Below are 14,990 nucleotides of genomic sequence, written 5' to 3'. Positions count from 1 at the left end.
CCCTGGATTCAGGAAGACCTGAGTTCAAATCTGGCTTCAAACACTAGACACTTGACACTTACTAGCTGTGTGACCCTGGGCAAGTCACTTAACCCTCATTGCCCCACCAAAAAAAAAAAAAAATGTTACAGAGAGTGCTTTACAAACCTTAAAGTGCTACATGAATGGAAGTTATACAAATGTTGCTGTTTTTAAAATTAACAACAGTTGTCTCATTTGTAAAATGAATGGCATGGATGAAGTGGTCTTTCCAAGGTCCCTTCTAGTTCTGCCACCCTATAAACAAGGGAAGCAACATGGAATAGGAGAAAGAGCAATGGCTGGTGGCATCAGAAGCTTCAAGTTTAAATCTTGGCTATGTCGCTTATTAGCTATGATGCCTTGCTGAGGTTCAGTTTTCTAAGCTGTTAAATGGGTATACTAACACCTGCCCTGACTCACAAGGTTGCTGGGAAGGTCAAATGTGAAGTAAAAATTGCCATATGATGTAAGCTCCCCTTGTTATTATGGTTCTCCTATCCTCTCCTGCTTGAGGGCAGGTTTATAAAGAAGAGAGGAACTGACTACTGGGGTCTGGGGCCCCAAAGGGAAATAATACCATGGAGGGCAAAAAAAAAAGAAGCAAAAAAAGGGCGGGGGGGGGGGCAAAGCTAGAGCCACCAGGGAAATCAGACCTTACCGTTTTGGCAAGGACAGGTCAGGTGAGCAGACTCATGCATCTCCTTGTCACCCATCCCCACTGGTCACATTAGCCTTCGTCCCTAACAGGAAATCTCTGGTGATCAGCTCAAGATGGTCCCAAAAGGCATCCTTACCTGTGACAATGCAAGTGAACTTGGCGTCACAGTCTGCAGACACAGCCCTGGACTTGAGGGTGGTCTCAAACAGGGGCTGCGTCTCCTCGGTCAGCTGGGCAATGATGGAGCAGAAGGTGCTCCTGGGAAGGCAAAGAAGTGGTCAGAGCAGCTCCTCCCTCCTCTCCCCAGGAAACACGTCACCCCCTGCCTCCAAGCTGGCATGTAGAAAGGTCCCCTACAGATTAAATCTTTGCTCCTGTGACATTCCTTCCAAACAACACCCTGCCGGCCACTATCCCTTTGGGAGAATCGGATGCCCTGGAAGCTGACTTGGCTCCTGGCAGGTCATCAAATGCTTCCTGAATGGTTATTCTGTACACCACTACCAACCATCTGGCAGATAACCAGGAGGCCTAAGATTTCAATATATAATTTGGCACTATTGGAGCTGGCCTTGGGCCACTCTACCACCCCACCCCACCCCATTCATGGTCTTTGCTTCAACTTCTTGGTGCAGCCTCCAAAGAAGAGCACAGTCTGGGGAAATTCATGCAGGAGAGAGGACAAGACACATACATAAATATTGGGGAGTCCTAAGAAGTGCTCAGGGAGACAGAGAGGTGGAACTTCCCCTTCCCTTCCAATCTTCCATCTCTAGGCCTTTAAAGCTTGACCACCAGTCCACAAGAAGTATAGGTGCAGGGGTCCCAAAACAGAGCTATTTCTGGACCTCAAGGCACTGTCCTTGGGAGAAAGCCAGGCAAAGCAGCCTCGGGTGGCCCTGGGTTACCTGCTTCACACAGGTCCACTTTCTTCATTAAACAGCATGTCAGTATATTTAGCCTTGTATTTAGCCCATGCCTATTGCAATCAAAAGTCCTAGATTTTATGAGTCAGTTTTAATTAAAAAAAAACAAACAAACAAAACCTTTATCAGACCAGGAGTCTTATTTGGGGGTCACCATATCTACAAAAGGTCTTAGAAGAAGGTACCACCTTACAGAAGGGCCTACTGCCCTTCTTAGGGCACTGATGCTGCCTACCAGCTCTCAGGCTGGCTCCAGAGGCCCTGGCCTAGAGGCCAAATCTGCCAAACAGTGAGGCTACAGGGCCCCCCACTTGGACAGCAAGCAGAATATTCCTTAGTTGCTCTGGAGTTATAGCATCCAGAAAAGAGATTTCTTTTAATTGCTTTTGAGCCCAGGCAGGGTCACAAAGCTAGGGTGGGAATTCAATTCAACAAACATTTACTAAGCCAGAGGATATGCAAATCCCTTCTGGAGCTTACCAGTCCATGTAATTGCAGATAATTGATTCCCACTGAATATGCTGGGGCTCAGTGCCACCCATCGAAAAACATAAACAGGGCTGAACTCAGGGGAGTATTAGGACTAGTCATATACATGTTGGGATCTGGGAGTCTGCAGTAAGTGAATTCCTCCCCCATAAAAGATGAGAGATTTGGTTCCCTGTGGATAGCTCTGCTGGCTTGCCTGCCAGATCCACAGGCGCTTCCCCACACCAAGAGTAACCAAGTGCAGAGATTCCCCACCTCTTTGCACAACTCCATAGACACACTCGTGTTTCACAGATCAACAAACAAGTGCATTCCCACTCGTGAAGCACACCCACACACCAGTGATGTGATCTGCACACGCTTGTGCCTCCCCTCTCCTCCCCCATCCCCCATTATTTCTTCTCACTAAGTGCAAGGACAACCGAGGGAGATGAGTCACTGAGAGTGGCTTACCCTTGGGGATGAAATTCTTAGGAAGGGGAGACTGGGGACCTGGGGAACTATCTGCCTGTCCACGTGGCCACCCTCTCTAGTGCAGATGGAGGGATAGGTATAGAAGGAGGCCACAAACAATATCCACATTATCTAAGTCTTATTGGGAATTTATGAGTATTTTCTATTTGTTCTCAAGGCCAGTGTAGATTTGGTTTTGATGCCACTAAAAAGAAAGGAGGAAGGGACAGCACTGGAAGGATCTCTATGGAAAAGGCAAGACTTTTGAACTCACAGCTAGGTAGGTGCCCTGGCTTAGCCCCACTTTTTCCACAGAGATACAGATGCCAGGAGAAGTGAAAGCACAGAGTTAATTCTAGACAAGGGAGACTTTCATGTTGACAGGACTCCACGCATGCTTTGGATTCAATGAAAACTATCCAGGCCCTGTACCTCCTCAAACTTCTCCAAATCTCATTCTCAATAAACCTCAATGGTCTCAATAATCTTCTCTTCTTCCAAAGACCCTTAGATACTGGGGAGGGGGGGGGTGTATATCCAGGGCACTGATAGCACCCACACCCCTTCAGCAACATAGAAACAACAGATTAGAACCTAGTTAGCAAAAATAATTAGTTCAAATAGGGAGCTAACAGATGGTGCTGGGGGGGGGGAGGTCCTCTCTCCACCCACAACCCCACTGCCCTCCTCCACCCACCCTAACTCAACTCTGTGCCACCTTCCCTGGGTATAGTTTCTAGTGCTTGTCCCAGGAGCAAAAATCCCTAGTAACAATTCTGGCATATCTATGATGACCCACTATGGCCAGAAAATGCTCACCTCCATAAATTCATTTCCCCAAACTGTCTACTACCATAACACAAGAAGGAAGATCTAACAGGCTGATCCTCTCTTAAATAACTGAAGACACAAGTGGGGTACACTTCTATTGTAAAAGGAGATCTGTGCTGGGCAGTTCCATGAGCTAGCTCATCAAAAGCCCAACCCTAACATTCATTCCCCACATTTCATCAAAACTCCAATTCAAACCTGGTATCTTCTTTTCAAGCCTCAGCCTAGTCTTCTGAGACTAGAATTGTTCGATTAAGTCTGAGGAAGATTTCTAAGTCATGGATAAGAGGGTTGAAAGGGACAGGATCTGTGATTTCATTTCAATAGAGAATTTCCAGGTGACATAACTCCCTCTACCAATCCAGGCTGGCATCTTCTCTGCAGCCTGAAGATTGGCCTGAATACCTAGAAGTTGAGTGACTTACCGAGAGTCCCACAACCAGTCCATGCCAAGGGGAGGATTCAAACCCTGATCCTCCTGGGTTTGAGGCTGGCTCTCTAGTCACTATACCAAATTCCCTCTTCAAGGCTGGTTGAATAGACTTCAGGATTTCATAGTCAAGAAAGAGATAGCACGGAGCTGACCACAAAGTCAGGAGAAAGACCTTTGTTCAAGGCCCTTTTCTGACACAGATCAGCTGTGTGACCTTTGAGAAGTCCCTTAACCTCTCTCAGTGCCCTGAGACAATGTTCTAAGGTTCCAAGTTGCAAAACACTGGCAGATTTGAATGTGTAAGGAGAGTTTCCAAGCTCAGAGTTATTGGACCTAGAGAAACAATTAATGTATATTCATAGCACCTGGTAGGGTGGTTTACACACCATAGGTACTTAATGAATAGCTGGCATTTTGATGCCTTAGCTCAACCTTCCAAACCTGGGGTCTAGGACTGAAGGGGAGGGGGAAGGGGTTTGGAGGAATAAAAAGTTTAAAATAGAAAAATCAGAAGTAAATCAGCTTGAATGGCATATGGAAGTCTGCAAAGGATCTGAATTTTTTAAATGGGGGTGGGAGGGTGGAAAAAGAGCCAGGACACATTCTTAGACCAAATATTATCACTTACCTCCCTCAGAGGTCCACTCTGTCTTTCCATATCAACACCCATAAGCAAATGTCAGGAAAGGTCCTTGTAGACCCCCTTCCTTCCCTTAATATACACTGAGTGACTAGGTAAAGAGGACAACTGCCCCCCCCATTGGCAGGAAGAACAATTGGGGAAAATTTTTAAATCAAAAAGCAACTGAATCACACATTTTATGGTGATGTTCAAATCCAGGCCTTTTAGCTTGTTTCTTATAAGATCACAGATCTTAAATTAATAATAATAACATTTATATAGCACTTTTACTTTCTCAAAACACTTTGACAAATACTATTAATTTTTAATTTATTTATTTATTAACTACTATTAATTTTAATTAATTAATTGTAATTGTAATTAATTAAAGGTCCAACAACCTTGGGAGGTGGGTGCTATTACTATCTCCACTGTACAGATAAGGAAACTGATGGAGGTTAAGTGACTTGCACAGGACCACACAGCTAAGAAGTTATCTGAAGTAAGATTTGAACTTGGATCTTCCTGAATCCATGTCCAGCATTGTAGTCCTTTACCGTCTAGATCAATTGAGAGTTAGGTGGAAATTTGAGTACATTTAGTTATCTCCTTATTTTATGGATGAGGAAACTGAGGGCCAGGAAGATTAAGGGACTTAAGTGACAAGGATGCAAGTGATAAGAGCTGGGATTAGAATTGGCAAAACCACGAATCTTCTCTCGGCACCATAGTATGTTTTAAGATATATTTTTAAAACCCCCTCTTGTTTTAGCTATTCAAAAGAGTTTCTCTCATTCAGTAAAGGGACTTTGACCAGCTCTTCATAAATCTTCCAGTTTGGAGTTGTAGTCCAGACATGGGAAGAGAACAGGAAATATTCTTGTCTCTGACCACACCAGCCAGCTCAGCCAGGTCAGAGGGAGAGATCTCAGACTTGAGAAGACATGAAGCAAATGGAGGATGAAAAGATAGAACTAGGGGAACAAGTAGTTCCTTTTCAGATATAAAAACTTAAGACAATAAAGAAAATAACTGGGCCATTTGGCTGGTGGTCCCCAATTCTCTTTCCAAGGTATCTCTAGAAGAAAATCTCCCTTCTCCTTAAAGGACAGACTGCTCCAGCCATCTTAAGGACTCATTTGTGGTCAGCTTGATCCTTGGTCCCTCTACCCCTTTAAAGTAAGTCATGCAAGGGCCAAATCTAGACCCTACAAGAAAAGGCAGGCTCATGTGAGTGCCCTCCCCCCACCCTATTTCCTTTCTTTCCCTCCCCAAGCATCCCGCCCTCCCCACCCCATGCAGCCTAGTTAGTGTCCGAGCATTCACGCAGAGGCAACTCCAGTGCATAGGCCCAAGAAAAGGGGGGTGGTCAGAGAAATTGAATGCAATATGAGTTTACCTTCCAGAGCTGGGGTGAGAGTACCGGTTGCTTGATAAGCTAAGCAGAAACAGCAAACAGAACCATTAGGCAGAGAAGCATGGAGAGGAGGGGAAGTCAACAACAGTCGAGAGTATTAATCACCTGCCATCTGGCACTGGACAGGCTTTCTATTAAAAGGGTCCAGCTGTCTTAGTCGGCTTGCTTGAGTTAGCAAGCACCCCCATTGCCCGACAGCGACATCCCTGAAACCAAGAGCTCGTTAGCAGCAGAATCCAGGAAATGAGGTTAGGCAGGAATCCACTTAGGGGCCACCACTTGAGAAAGACATATCCCATTGGATCCAGCATCCCCCCACCCTCCGGGATTATAAGAGATTTGTGACCAGTCCATGGACATCCTCGATATGGAGAGTGGAAGCCCCACTCCATCTACCCAAGGTCCCTGCTAGGGAGGCAGCACCCCCAATCAGAGACACATCCCCAAGGGCAAGCCTCTACACCATCCCCTGAGAACAGGGGGGGCAGGCTGGCTTTGAGAACACCCATTATATTAACATGTTAAATGGTTAAAGAGGTGGCACAACACAAACCAGCTGGGAGGGTTGGAGAATAGGAAAAGTCAAAAGCAGTTAATCCAACAGGAACCTCAAGATGCCCTGTTCCATCAACATTAACACTGCCCCAGATGGATCCCCTTCCCCCCAGTGATTCTGGCTGGCCACCAGGATCTTTCCTTCTCACAGAAGCCAAAGGAAAAACTTCAGAAAAGTTGAGAGTATCCTTAAGGGTCAATGATTCACAGAAAGTTATGAGAGAATAAAAGCAAATTATCTCAGATGTTCAACTTCATTGAAAGAGTCAAGACTCCCTGGTCAAAGTTCTCTCAACCATCATTATCTCACCACTTTTGTCCCTGTCCACATCCTTTTGTCCTGTCCTCCGATTACAGAGGAAGATGGGTGTCCCACTTGTTCCCTACATTGTAGGATCATAGAGTTTGAACCAGAAAAAAAACTTAGAAATCATCTACTTCGACCTCCTCGCCTTGCAACGCGAGGAAACTACATTGGAGAAAGACCGAGTGACTTCCACAAAATCCTATCCCTGGGGGCAGCTAGGTGGCACAGTGGATAAAACACTGGCCTTGGATTTAGGAGGACAGGAATTCAAATCCAGCCTCAGACACTTGACACTTGCTAGCTGTGTGACCCTGGGCAAGTCACTTAACCCTCATTGCCCTGCAAAACAAACAAAGAAACAAACAAATAAATAAATAAACATTTATCCAGCAGTAACTATAAAAAAAAAATCCTATCCCTTCTCAATTCCTAAGGGGCCTAGTTCCCATCCTTGCCTCCTCTCTCTCCAAAGTCTTTCATTTCTCTCTTCCAACACCTTCTTTTCTATCCTAAATCATGCATAGGTACGTTAAAACAAAAGACAAAACAAACAAAAAAAACCACCTTGTTTTTCTTGACCTTGCTGGCTCCCATTCTGTTCTTTCCTTTCCATTTACAAATTTCTCAATGAGCAGTCTACACTGCCGGCCTCTCATTTCTCAACACTTGTCTCCTGTAAACTTGTCTTCTGTACTGACCACCAACCCCAAACTGCTCTCAGAAAGCTCACAAATGACCTTCTTGATAAATCCAATCACCATTTTTCTCAATCCTCATTCTCCTTGAACTTGATACCACTGATTATCACCCCCACCTTCCCTCCCAAAACACACACACACACACACACACACACTTCCTCATTTGGCTTCCCTGATTATATACTACCCTGGTTTTCCTTAGTCCCCTTTAACTTCTCATCTGTTTCTCTCACTTGCTTCTCTTTCTCTTCCACCCTCTAACTGTAAGTATTCACCAGGGCCCAATCCTCAGTCTTCTAATTTTTTCTAGGGATACTCACTCCCTTCAACAATGATAAATCAACTTGGAAGGTAATTCCCACATCTCATCTCTTACCCTGAGCCTCTCACTCAAGCTCTGGGTCCATATCTCTAAGACAGGCCCACTTGGTTATCCCATTATTGCCATCAATTCAAATCTAAAACCAAGTTCATCTTTCTCAGAAAACTAGCTCCCGCTATTTAATGTCTTTATATTGGTTAATTCTCCCACTCATCCTAAGTTTTGTTGTTATTTTTGTTCAGTCCTATCGGACTCTTAATGACTTTATTTGGGGTTTTCTTGGCAAAGATAGTGGGGGTGACTTGCCATTTCCTTCTCCAGCTCATTTTACAGATGAGGAAACTGAGGCAAATAGGGTTAAATGACTTGACACAGCTAGTGTCTGAGGCCAGATTTGAATTTAGGAAGATGAGTCTTCCTGACTCCAGGCCACTGACTCTATCCACTGTGCCACCTAGCTGCCCCTTCCTAAAGTTTTAGTCTTACTAAAAACCATGAACTCTTCCTGACTCATCCTTCTCCTTCATCATCTACAATCACCTAATCTTGCCCAGACTTTCATCTAAATGTATTTTTTAGTCATCCTTTCTCTCCATTCCCACTAACCACGGCCACCACCAGGCCCTCATCTCTTCCTAACAAGACCCATACAGTAGCATCTTTGCTGTTCTCTCCCTCTATTCTGTTCTCCTAATCCAGCCAACATAGATCAAACTCTGATAAACAACGCTATCATCATGCTGTATCTCTGCTCAGAAAACTATTGTTTATACTGTCTTTTGGCTCCAAACTCCTCTTCCCGGCTCTTAAAGGATCTCTGTGATCTGATAGCACATTAATCCAACCTTTATTTCCCATGACTCCCCAAACTGTACCCAAGCTCTAGCCAGACTGATCTTCATGCTGCCTCAGGAACCTCTCCTGCTGATTTCCATGTCCTTGCCTCTCTTCTCTCTTCTTTTTTTTTTTTTTTAATTTTTTCAGGGCAATGAGGGTTAAGTGACTTGCCCAGGGTCACACAGCTAGTTAAGTGTCAAGCGTCTGAGGCTGGATTTGAACTCGGGTACTCCTGAATCCAAGGCCAGTGCTTTATCCACTGCGCCACCTAGCTGCCCCCTCTCTCCTTTCTTCTTATTCGGTTCCTATACAACTTTCAAAAGCTAGCTCTTTTGTGTCTTCCATAGCATCTAACTTAATGTCAGGCACACAGTGGTAATCTGCATATACTTTGGTATTAACTGAATGAAAGGGAGATGTAACAGAAAGATGTAGCCCTCAGGCTTAACTGCAAGCCAGGGACAAAATGTGTAGCCCTTCACACGGATAGTGGCTTCCATGCCAAAAATAAAAGAGGAAAGGAGGAAGACATTCCCTTGGTATAAGGAAGCACCTGAGCTGAGAAGGGAGGAGTAACCAGGGACCAATACTTCAGGCTTGACTCCTAGTCCTAAGAATTCAGAAATCCATTCTAAAGAAGCTGTGTGTGCAAGGTCACCTGGGACATAAGGAATGGCGTCCAGGAACTCAAGTGATCCCAGTGTCCCTAGCTATCTTCATCCTATTCTGTTCGGTACCTGTTCCCTTTAGCCCACATCCCAGTCCCAAGCAACAGCTGCTTCATCCTGCCTCCTCACCCTTCTTTTTTATCGGATATAATAGGACCAGAAGAGACTTTAGGGATGATCTAGTCAGATTCCTTCATTTTACAGAAAAGGAAACTGAGGCCCAGAGCAGCAAATGACCTTCCCTGGATCACACCAGTAAGGAGGGAGTAGAGCCACAATTCAGCCTAGGTTCTCTTATTCCAAATCCAGCTTGTCATTTTTCTCCTACTACCCCACATTTAGGAGGCTTGAGTGGGTGTGCAGCCTGGGATGTCAGGACCCCTACAGCTGGGAGGCTATACCTCACAGTTTGGTGTGTATTTCTGTCTACATATAAGACAACCTAGTGATGAACTGTGCGGCTGTATATGTCCATTGGATTATTGAAGTATAACGGCTAGCATTTATATAGTGCTTTAAGGTTTGCAAAGAGTCTTACATGGTGTATCTCGCTGGGTCCTCACAACAACCCAGTGAGGTAAAGGCCATCATTATCATCATCATTTTACAAATGAGCAGACTAAGACGGAGAGAGATCATGCTAGTGATGTCCCACAGCTAGAGTGTGAGGCAGAATTCAAACTCGGGTCTTCCTGACTCCAAGAATAGTATTCTAGCCACTTCGACTCTGTGACAGGGTCCTCTTTGGTTGACTCTTGGGAATATACCCTGAGGTAGCCGTGTGACTAAAAACCACTATGGCAGAAGGGGGCAGAGACTGTGCCCTCATCGAAGCTTCTGGTTCCCTGTGGCTCCTGTACCAGTGTGCCTAAATCTGGCCTCTGTCTCCTCTGCTTCCCAGAGGCAGCCCATCCCCAGAATAGCTAGTGGGAGTAATTCTTCACTAAGCCCCAAGAGTTCCAAGAATGACCATAAAGAGAAAAATGCAGTCGGCTGACAGGGAGGACAGGGAGCTAGGCCCAAGCCGGCCTGCCAGCAATGGCCCCAGGATTCTCAGCGTTCTTATAAAGACAATCAACTCAGATGTTCCATTACCTGACAACAGCCGGACCCCTTAGCTAGAACTGGGGACTGCGTCAGCAGCTGTCCTCAGATAGACTCTTGGGTAAGAGCCTTCCCTCCCTTTCCCCTTAACCTCCTCCCCCACAGGCAGAGGCAAAAGGCTCCTGATACCACCCTTACCCTGCCCCAGGCCAGGCAAACCAGAGGTCAAACTTCCCCAGGTCAAACCCTTCTCAGAGATGGTTTAGAATTCTTCCCCTGAATATCACAGAACTGGTCGGGAAAATGGGAGCTATTTCCTGAGTCTAGCATTTGGCCTATCTAAACTAGAGATTCTTAACCTGGGGTCCATGGTTAGATATCAGGGGATCCATGATTTTGGAAGGGAAAGAAATTACACGTCATTAAACTTTGGTTTCCTTGGTAGTCCTGGGTATTGTCTTTTATGTGTTTGAAAACCTCCTGAGAAGCCGTATTTGGTCTACAGGCTGTCAAATGGGATCCATGACACAAAAAGGTTAAGAACTCCTTTATCTAAAGCCTCCCTTTTCACTGAGCCCTAATCCTAGGTATTCACAGCATCTGAAGGTTCCTGTTATTTTCCAGACCAAGTCTTGATATTTTCCATGCCTGTCACTGCCCCTCAGGACAACTGGAGGTTAAACAGGAAGGAAACAGAGACTGGGCAGCAGCCCGGGATGAGAGACCTGAGCTAGAAAAGTCTCTTTGGGCTCAAGGTGCAAAATGAAACATATAAATGCAAGAATTTATTTTGATTGACTGTACATGCTGGTTACAAGGCTTTTGTTTTTCCTTTTTTTAGGTATATTGGAGAGAGAAGAAATAAAATTTTATTTTAAAATTTTTTATTTAAATTTATTTTATGATTATTATTTTTTAAGGAAAAAGCTCCTTGGTGTTCTGAGTGCCCATCCTCCAATCTCAGGGAAGATCAGCTGTGAAAAGTTCCTTTAAAGAGCTTCCTCTCTGAGTGCCAGAGTGGGGTTGAACAAAACCCCAGTGGGCAGCCACCATAGATCCCCCATGGAGCTGCTCCTGTCCTCCTGTTTCCCTCCTCTATATATTCTAGCTGTTACAGACACGGTACCTTGTCCATTTAGACACTCAATAAATATCTGCTCATTGAATGACTGCCGGTCAGCTCTGACAGAACAGCAGCTATTCTGCTACCTCAGAGTCTAATGCCTCTCTGTATAAGCAGATATTCCTTTTTGTAGAACTAGCAGAACTAGAAGAAGAAACATTGTCACATTGCAGGGAAGGGGGTGTGGGAAAAGAGCAGAAAACCTAGAGATACCACCTAAGAAGGTGCAAAGAACTATTCTCCTACTCTGGGGAAAGGCATTCCCTCCCGCAATTACATTGATATTCCTTCTCCTTTCCCACACCTCCTCTGGTCTCTCTAGTCTGAGTTTGTAACCTGTCCTATATTACAGATGTTTCAGCGGGTGGTAGAGTGTTAGACTTGGAGTCAGGAAGACTTGCATTCAAATCTTTTCTGAAACACCAGCTGTGTGACCCTGGGTAAGTCACTTAACCTATGTGAGCCTCAGTTTCCACATCTGTAAAATGGCACCTGCCACCCAGGGCTCTTGTGAAGATCAAATAAGATAAATTATGCAAAGTGCTATGCAAATCTTAAAGCACTATATGAATGCTAGCTGTTATTATTGATATTATTATACCTCTGCTCTCCCTTTTCTCACTGGCTCCAACAAAAGCCAGAGCATCCAGCCAGAGCACAGACAAGTTACCAGGACAACAATGTCAGACTCTGGGTTTGCAAAAGAGCCAGCTCCACCAGGGTCTGTAATGAGCATCCAAATTTGACTCCAGTTTTTCCTGAAAGCCAGTGAGCAGGAGGGAGGGGGAGGGGGGAGTTTCTCTTGGCAGGCAGGGCTCAGTCATATCTAACTTCATCCCAAACACCAACTCTCAGTCCTGCACTCTGACATGTGACACCATTCGTCAGGTTTTGTACAGAAACTGGTTCCTATTACATCTGAACTTCTCCAGCGCCAAGGTCAATACTACCGATCCAGTCAAATGGGAAACAGTGGACTTTTTTCTTGAATGTCCTTGTTGCCCAGAACCTGCTCCCTTGTTCCATTTTTAGAGAACAATATGTCCCCAGAGAGTTTCTTAGTGGTTCTGTTGTCTCCTGTACAGTCCACCTAGTCTCCTAGGCCTCAAACAGGCCCAATTCCAGTCAAAATAACTATTCTAATTCAATGTCCGATCTAATTTCCTTTTGAAAAAGCCACTCCAGGGATGGGGGAGGGATCTGTTTAGAAGGAACCCATGCCTCTACGTCTGTATCATGTATTTGTGTTGCCGTCTCTATTTCTATCTGTAGGTTTTTCCATCTGCATCTGCACTGGTGTATTTCTCAGACTTTTCACTGAGGTGTCTCTCTCTTGGTGCAGCTGCTCCAGCTAAACAGCCGATAATATCCCAAGAATTGATTTTGCTCAAAAGACTGAGAGATCATGGGAGAAAAGCAGAAAGGCTGGTCAGCGGGGCCCCTCTCTCCTCCCCCTTTCACATTAAACAAGCTGTGGTTGTTTCTAACAGAGCAATGAACCCTCCCTCCCCCAAAGGGAGCCCCTGTCCTGTCCCCTCATCACCCCATCAGCCAGGGCTACTCCTCTTTAACCCTCAATTTTACTCCGTTTCCCAAAGAAACTCGGGAGTGAGGGGAGGGATGTCTCCTGTGCCAGCTAAGTTTGTCCTTCCCCGAGAAGGTTCCCAGACAAAACAGGAGCAGCATGAGCAGGCAGTGGACTGCAATCACACTCCCCAGATATTTGGATGTTCATTCCCTTTGTTGACCTGCCTCCCTCCCTCCCCCACTACAGGTGCAGCATCTTCAGCCCCCTCCCCAAACTGGGCCTCCAGAAACGCCCAATCCTTTAGCCTTAGTGTGAATAGCAGTCAGGGCTGATCTCTCTCCCCCGGGCTCTGGAAGTTTTATCTCTGGGGAGTGAAAAACTGTGGCTCTCGGCAAAAAGAATTTGAGGCACCAAGCTCGCAGCCCTCCAGCCCCTCCCCGAAAGCATTCTGAAGCAAGAACGCCACCCCACCCCCACCCTGTCTCATTGTCCCCGTGGATGGACTTATTTTCACTGAGAACTAATGGTCTACACCGGGATCTGGACGCTATTTGGGGGCCCCTCACATTCCTTCTGGGGCCCTAGGGGCTGGTTACAGCAGATTCTGGGAGTCTGGTTCTTCTGGGAGTCTGGTCCCCAAAGTCCCTCAACGGAATGGGCTACTTCAGTGTCTTTCCCCTCGCTCCCACCCCTCCCTTCCCTCCCTAACTGCCCTGGGCCGAGATCAGATTGACGGCCCTTTCTGCTTTCTGGTCGGTCACCGCAAGTCCCAGCTGTGCACCTTCGGGCGCCAACACCTTATAAGTTTCCACTGCCCAATTCTTTTGCCTCCTTTCTTTCCTTCCCTTTCCCTTTCCCCAGGGGGAGAGAGATGCAGTAGGGTCACCGTCCTCCCCGCCGCCTTCCCCCCCCCCTCGTGCCCTCCCCTCCCCTCCCCGTCCCTCCTTTAAACATAACCCCTGTTCCACCCAGCACCCAAAGGCTCTCCAGGAGCAAACTCTCCCTTCCCCCTCGTCCCCGCCCCGACAAACCCCGCCTTGCCCTCCAATGATAGTGGATCCCTCCTCGGGACAGCCTGGGAGTGTGAAGTGGGGATTCGCCCCTCCCCGCTCCCTTTCCTCAATCCTACCCTCCCCCCTGCCCCTACTACCCTGCACCCAAAGGCCTTGGCTCGCACCTGATCTCGGGCCTCACGTTCAGCAGGTAATTACGACTGGCCGGGCTGGGAGTCCACACGGGCCCGTCGTCTTCTCCGTCCGCGCCCACCCCACCGCGGAGGCCGGAGCTCCACACGCGACTCGGAGGCCTATGGGACCCCATGGCGGCTCCCCAACAGCTCTGGTTCTAGCTTCGGCTCCCGACGGCTCCCTCCTCTCTGCCCTGCCCTGCCCTGCCCTGTCCTGCCCTGCCCTGTCCTGCCCTGCCCCGCCCTGCCCAGTGCCTGCGCCCGCAGCCCCTGTCCAGCCCCAGTCCCGCTCCGGGCTGGCCAAGTGACGCTCTTACCCCTATTTATAGCCCCGTGGGCTCCCGTCACCTGCCGCTGTCCCTCCCCTTCCCGGCCCCAGCCTGGGCCCCGCGTAAAAAGGACTCGAGCTGGCCAGAGAAACCCCAGCTTAGGCTGGGGGTGCCTCCTCTCCGCAACAAGCCCGGGGGAGGGGAGATCCTGGAGTGGGGATGCCGAATAACCCCCCCACACACACACACACACACACACACTTCCCCTTCCTCCTTTCATCATCATCCTCTTCACTCCACGCTCCCTCAACTCATTTCCCTACAGTCATCCTTGCCCCATTCTGTACCCCACCCCCCACTCCCCCAGTAAGCCAGGAACAGATATAGACCTTGGGGCTGTGTCATTTTCTCCACTTGAGGTCTGCTTCAGACGCTCCCCACTATTTAACTCAGTTGGGCGAATTAGTCTCATATTGTCCTGTCTTGTTACTTGACTAGTTTGTCACTCCAACTGTGCCAAAAGTTCTTGAGACAAGGGTCTGAAGTCTCATCCAAAGGATCTCCCTTAAAACTTAGTACAGATTTCTTGAAATAAATAAACGT

The 14,990-nt window shown here is 47.0% G+C and overlaps 1 protein-coding gene across 3 annotated transcripts in view; it reads right to left on the bottom strand.

The window, feature by feature from the left end:
* The window catches only part of ALPK3 (alpha kinase 3), a 45,685-nt gene extending 31,364 nt beyond the window's left edge, over positions 1-14,321 (bottom strand). For 2 of the 3 annotated variants that reach the window (XM_043987461.1, XM_043987463.1), the window contains exons 1-3: positions 14,110-14,321; positions 5,833-5,871; positions 816-937 (exon numbers count right to left, since the gene is read on the bottom strand). In XM_043987461.1, coding sequence (XP_043843396.1) covers positions 816-937; positions 5,833-5,871; positions 14,110-14,252 — 304 coding nt within the window. In that variant the 5' untranslated portion in view covers positions 14,253-14,321. The remainder of the gene's footprint in view (positions 1-815; positions 938-5,832; positions 5,872-14,109) is intronic. The other variant, XM_043987462.1, reaches the window with a different exon arrangement.
* Between the last annotated feature and the right edge of the window lie 669 nt (positions 14,322-14,990).

The sequence above is a fragment of the Dromiciops gliroides genome, chromosome 2 (assembly GCF_019393635.1).
Source record: "Dromiciops gliroides isolate mDroGli1 chromosome 2, mDroGli1.pri, whole genome shotgun sequence".
NCBI classification, from domain to species: Eukaryota; Metazoa; Chordata; class Mammalia; order Microbiotheria; family Microbiotheriidae; genus Dromiciops; species Dromiciops gliroides.
This window is presented reverse-complemented; position numbering and strand designations above follow the sequence as displayed.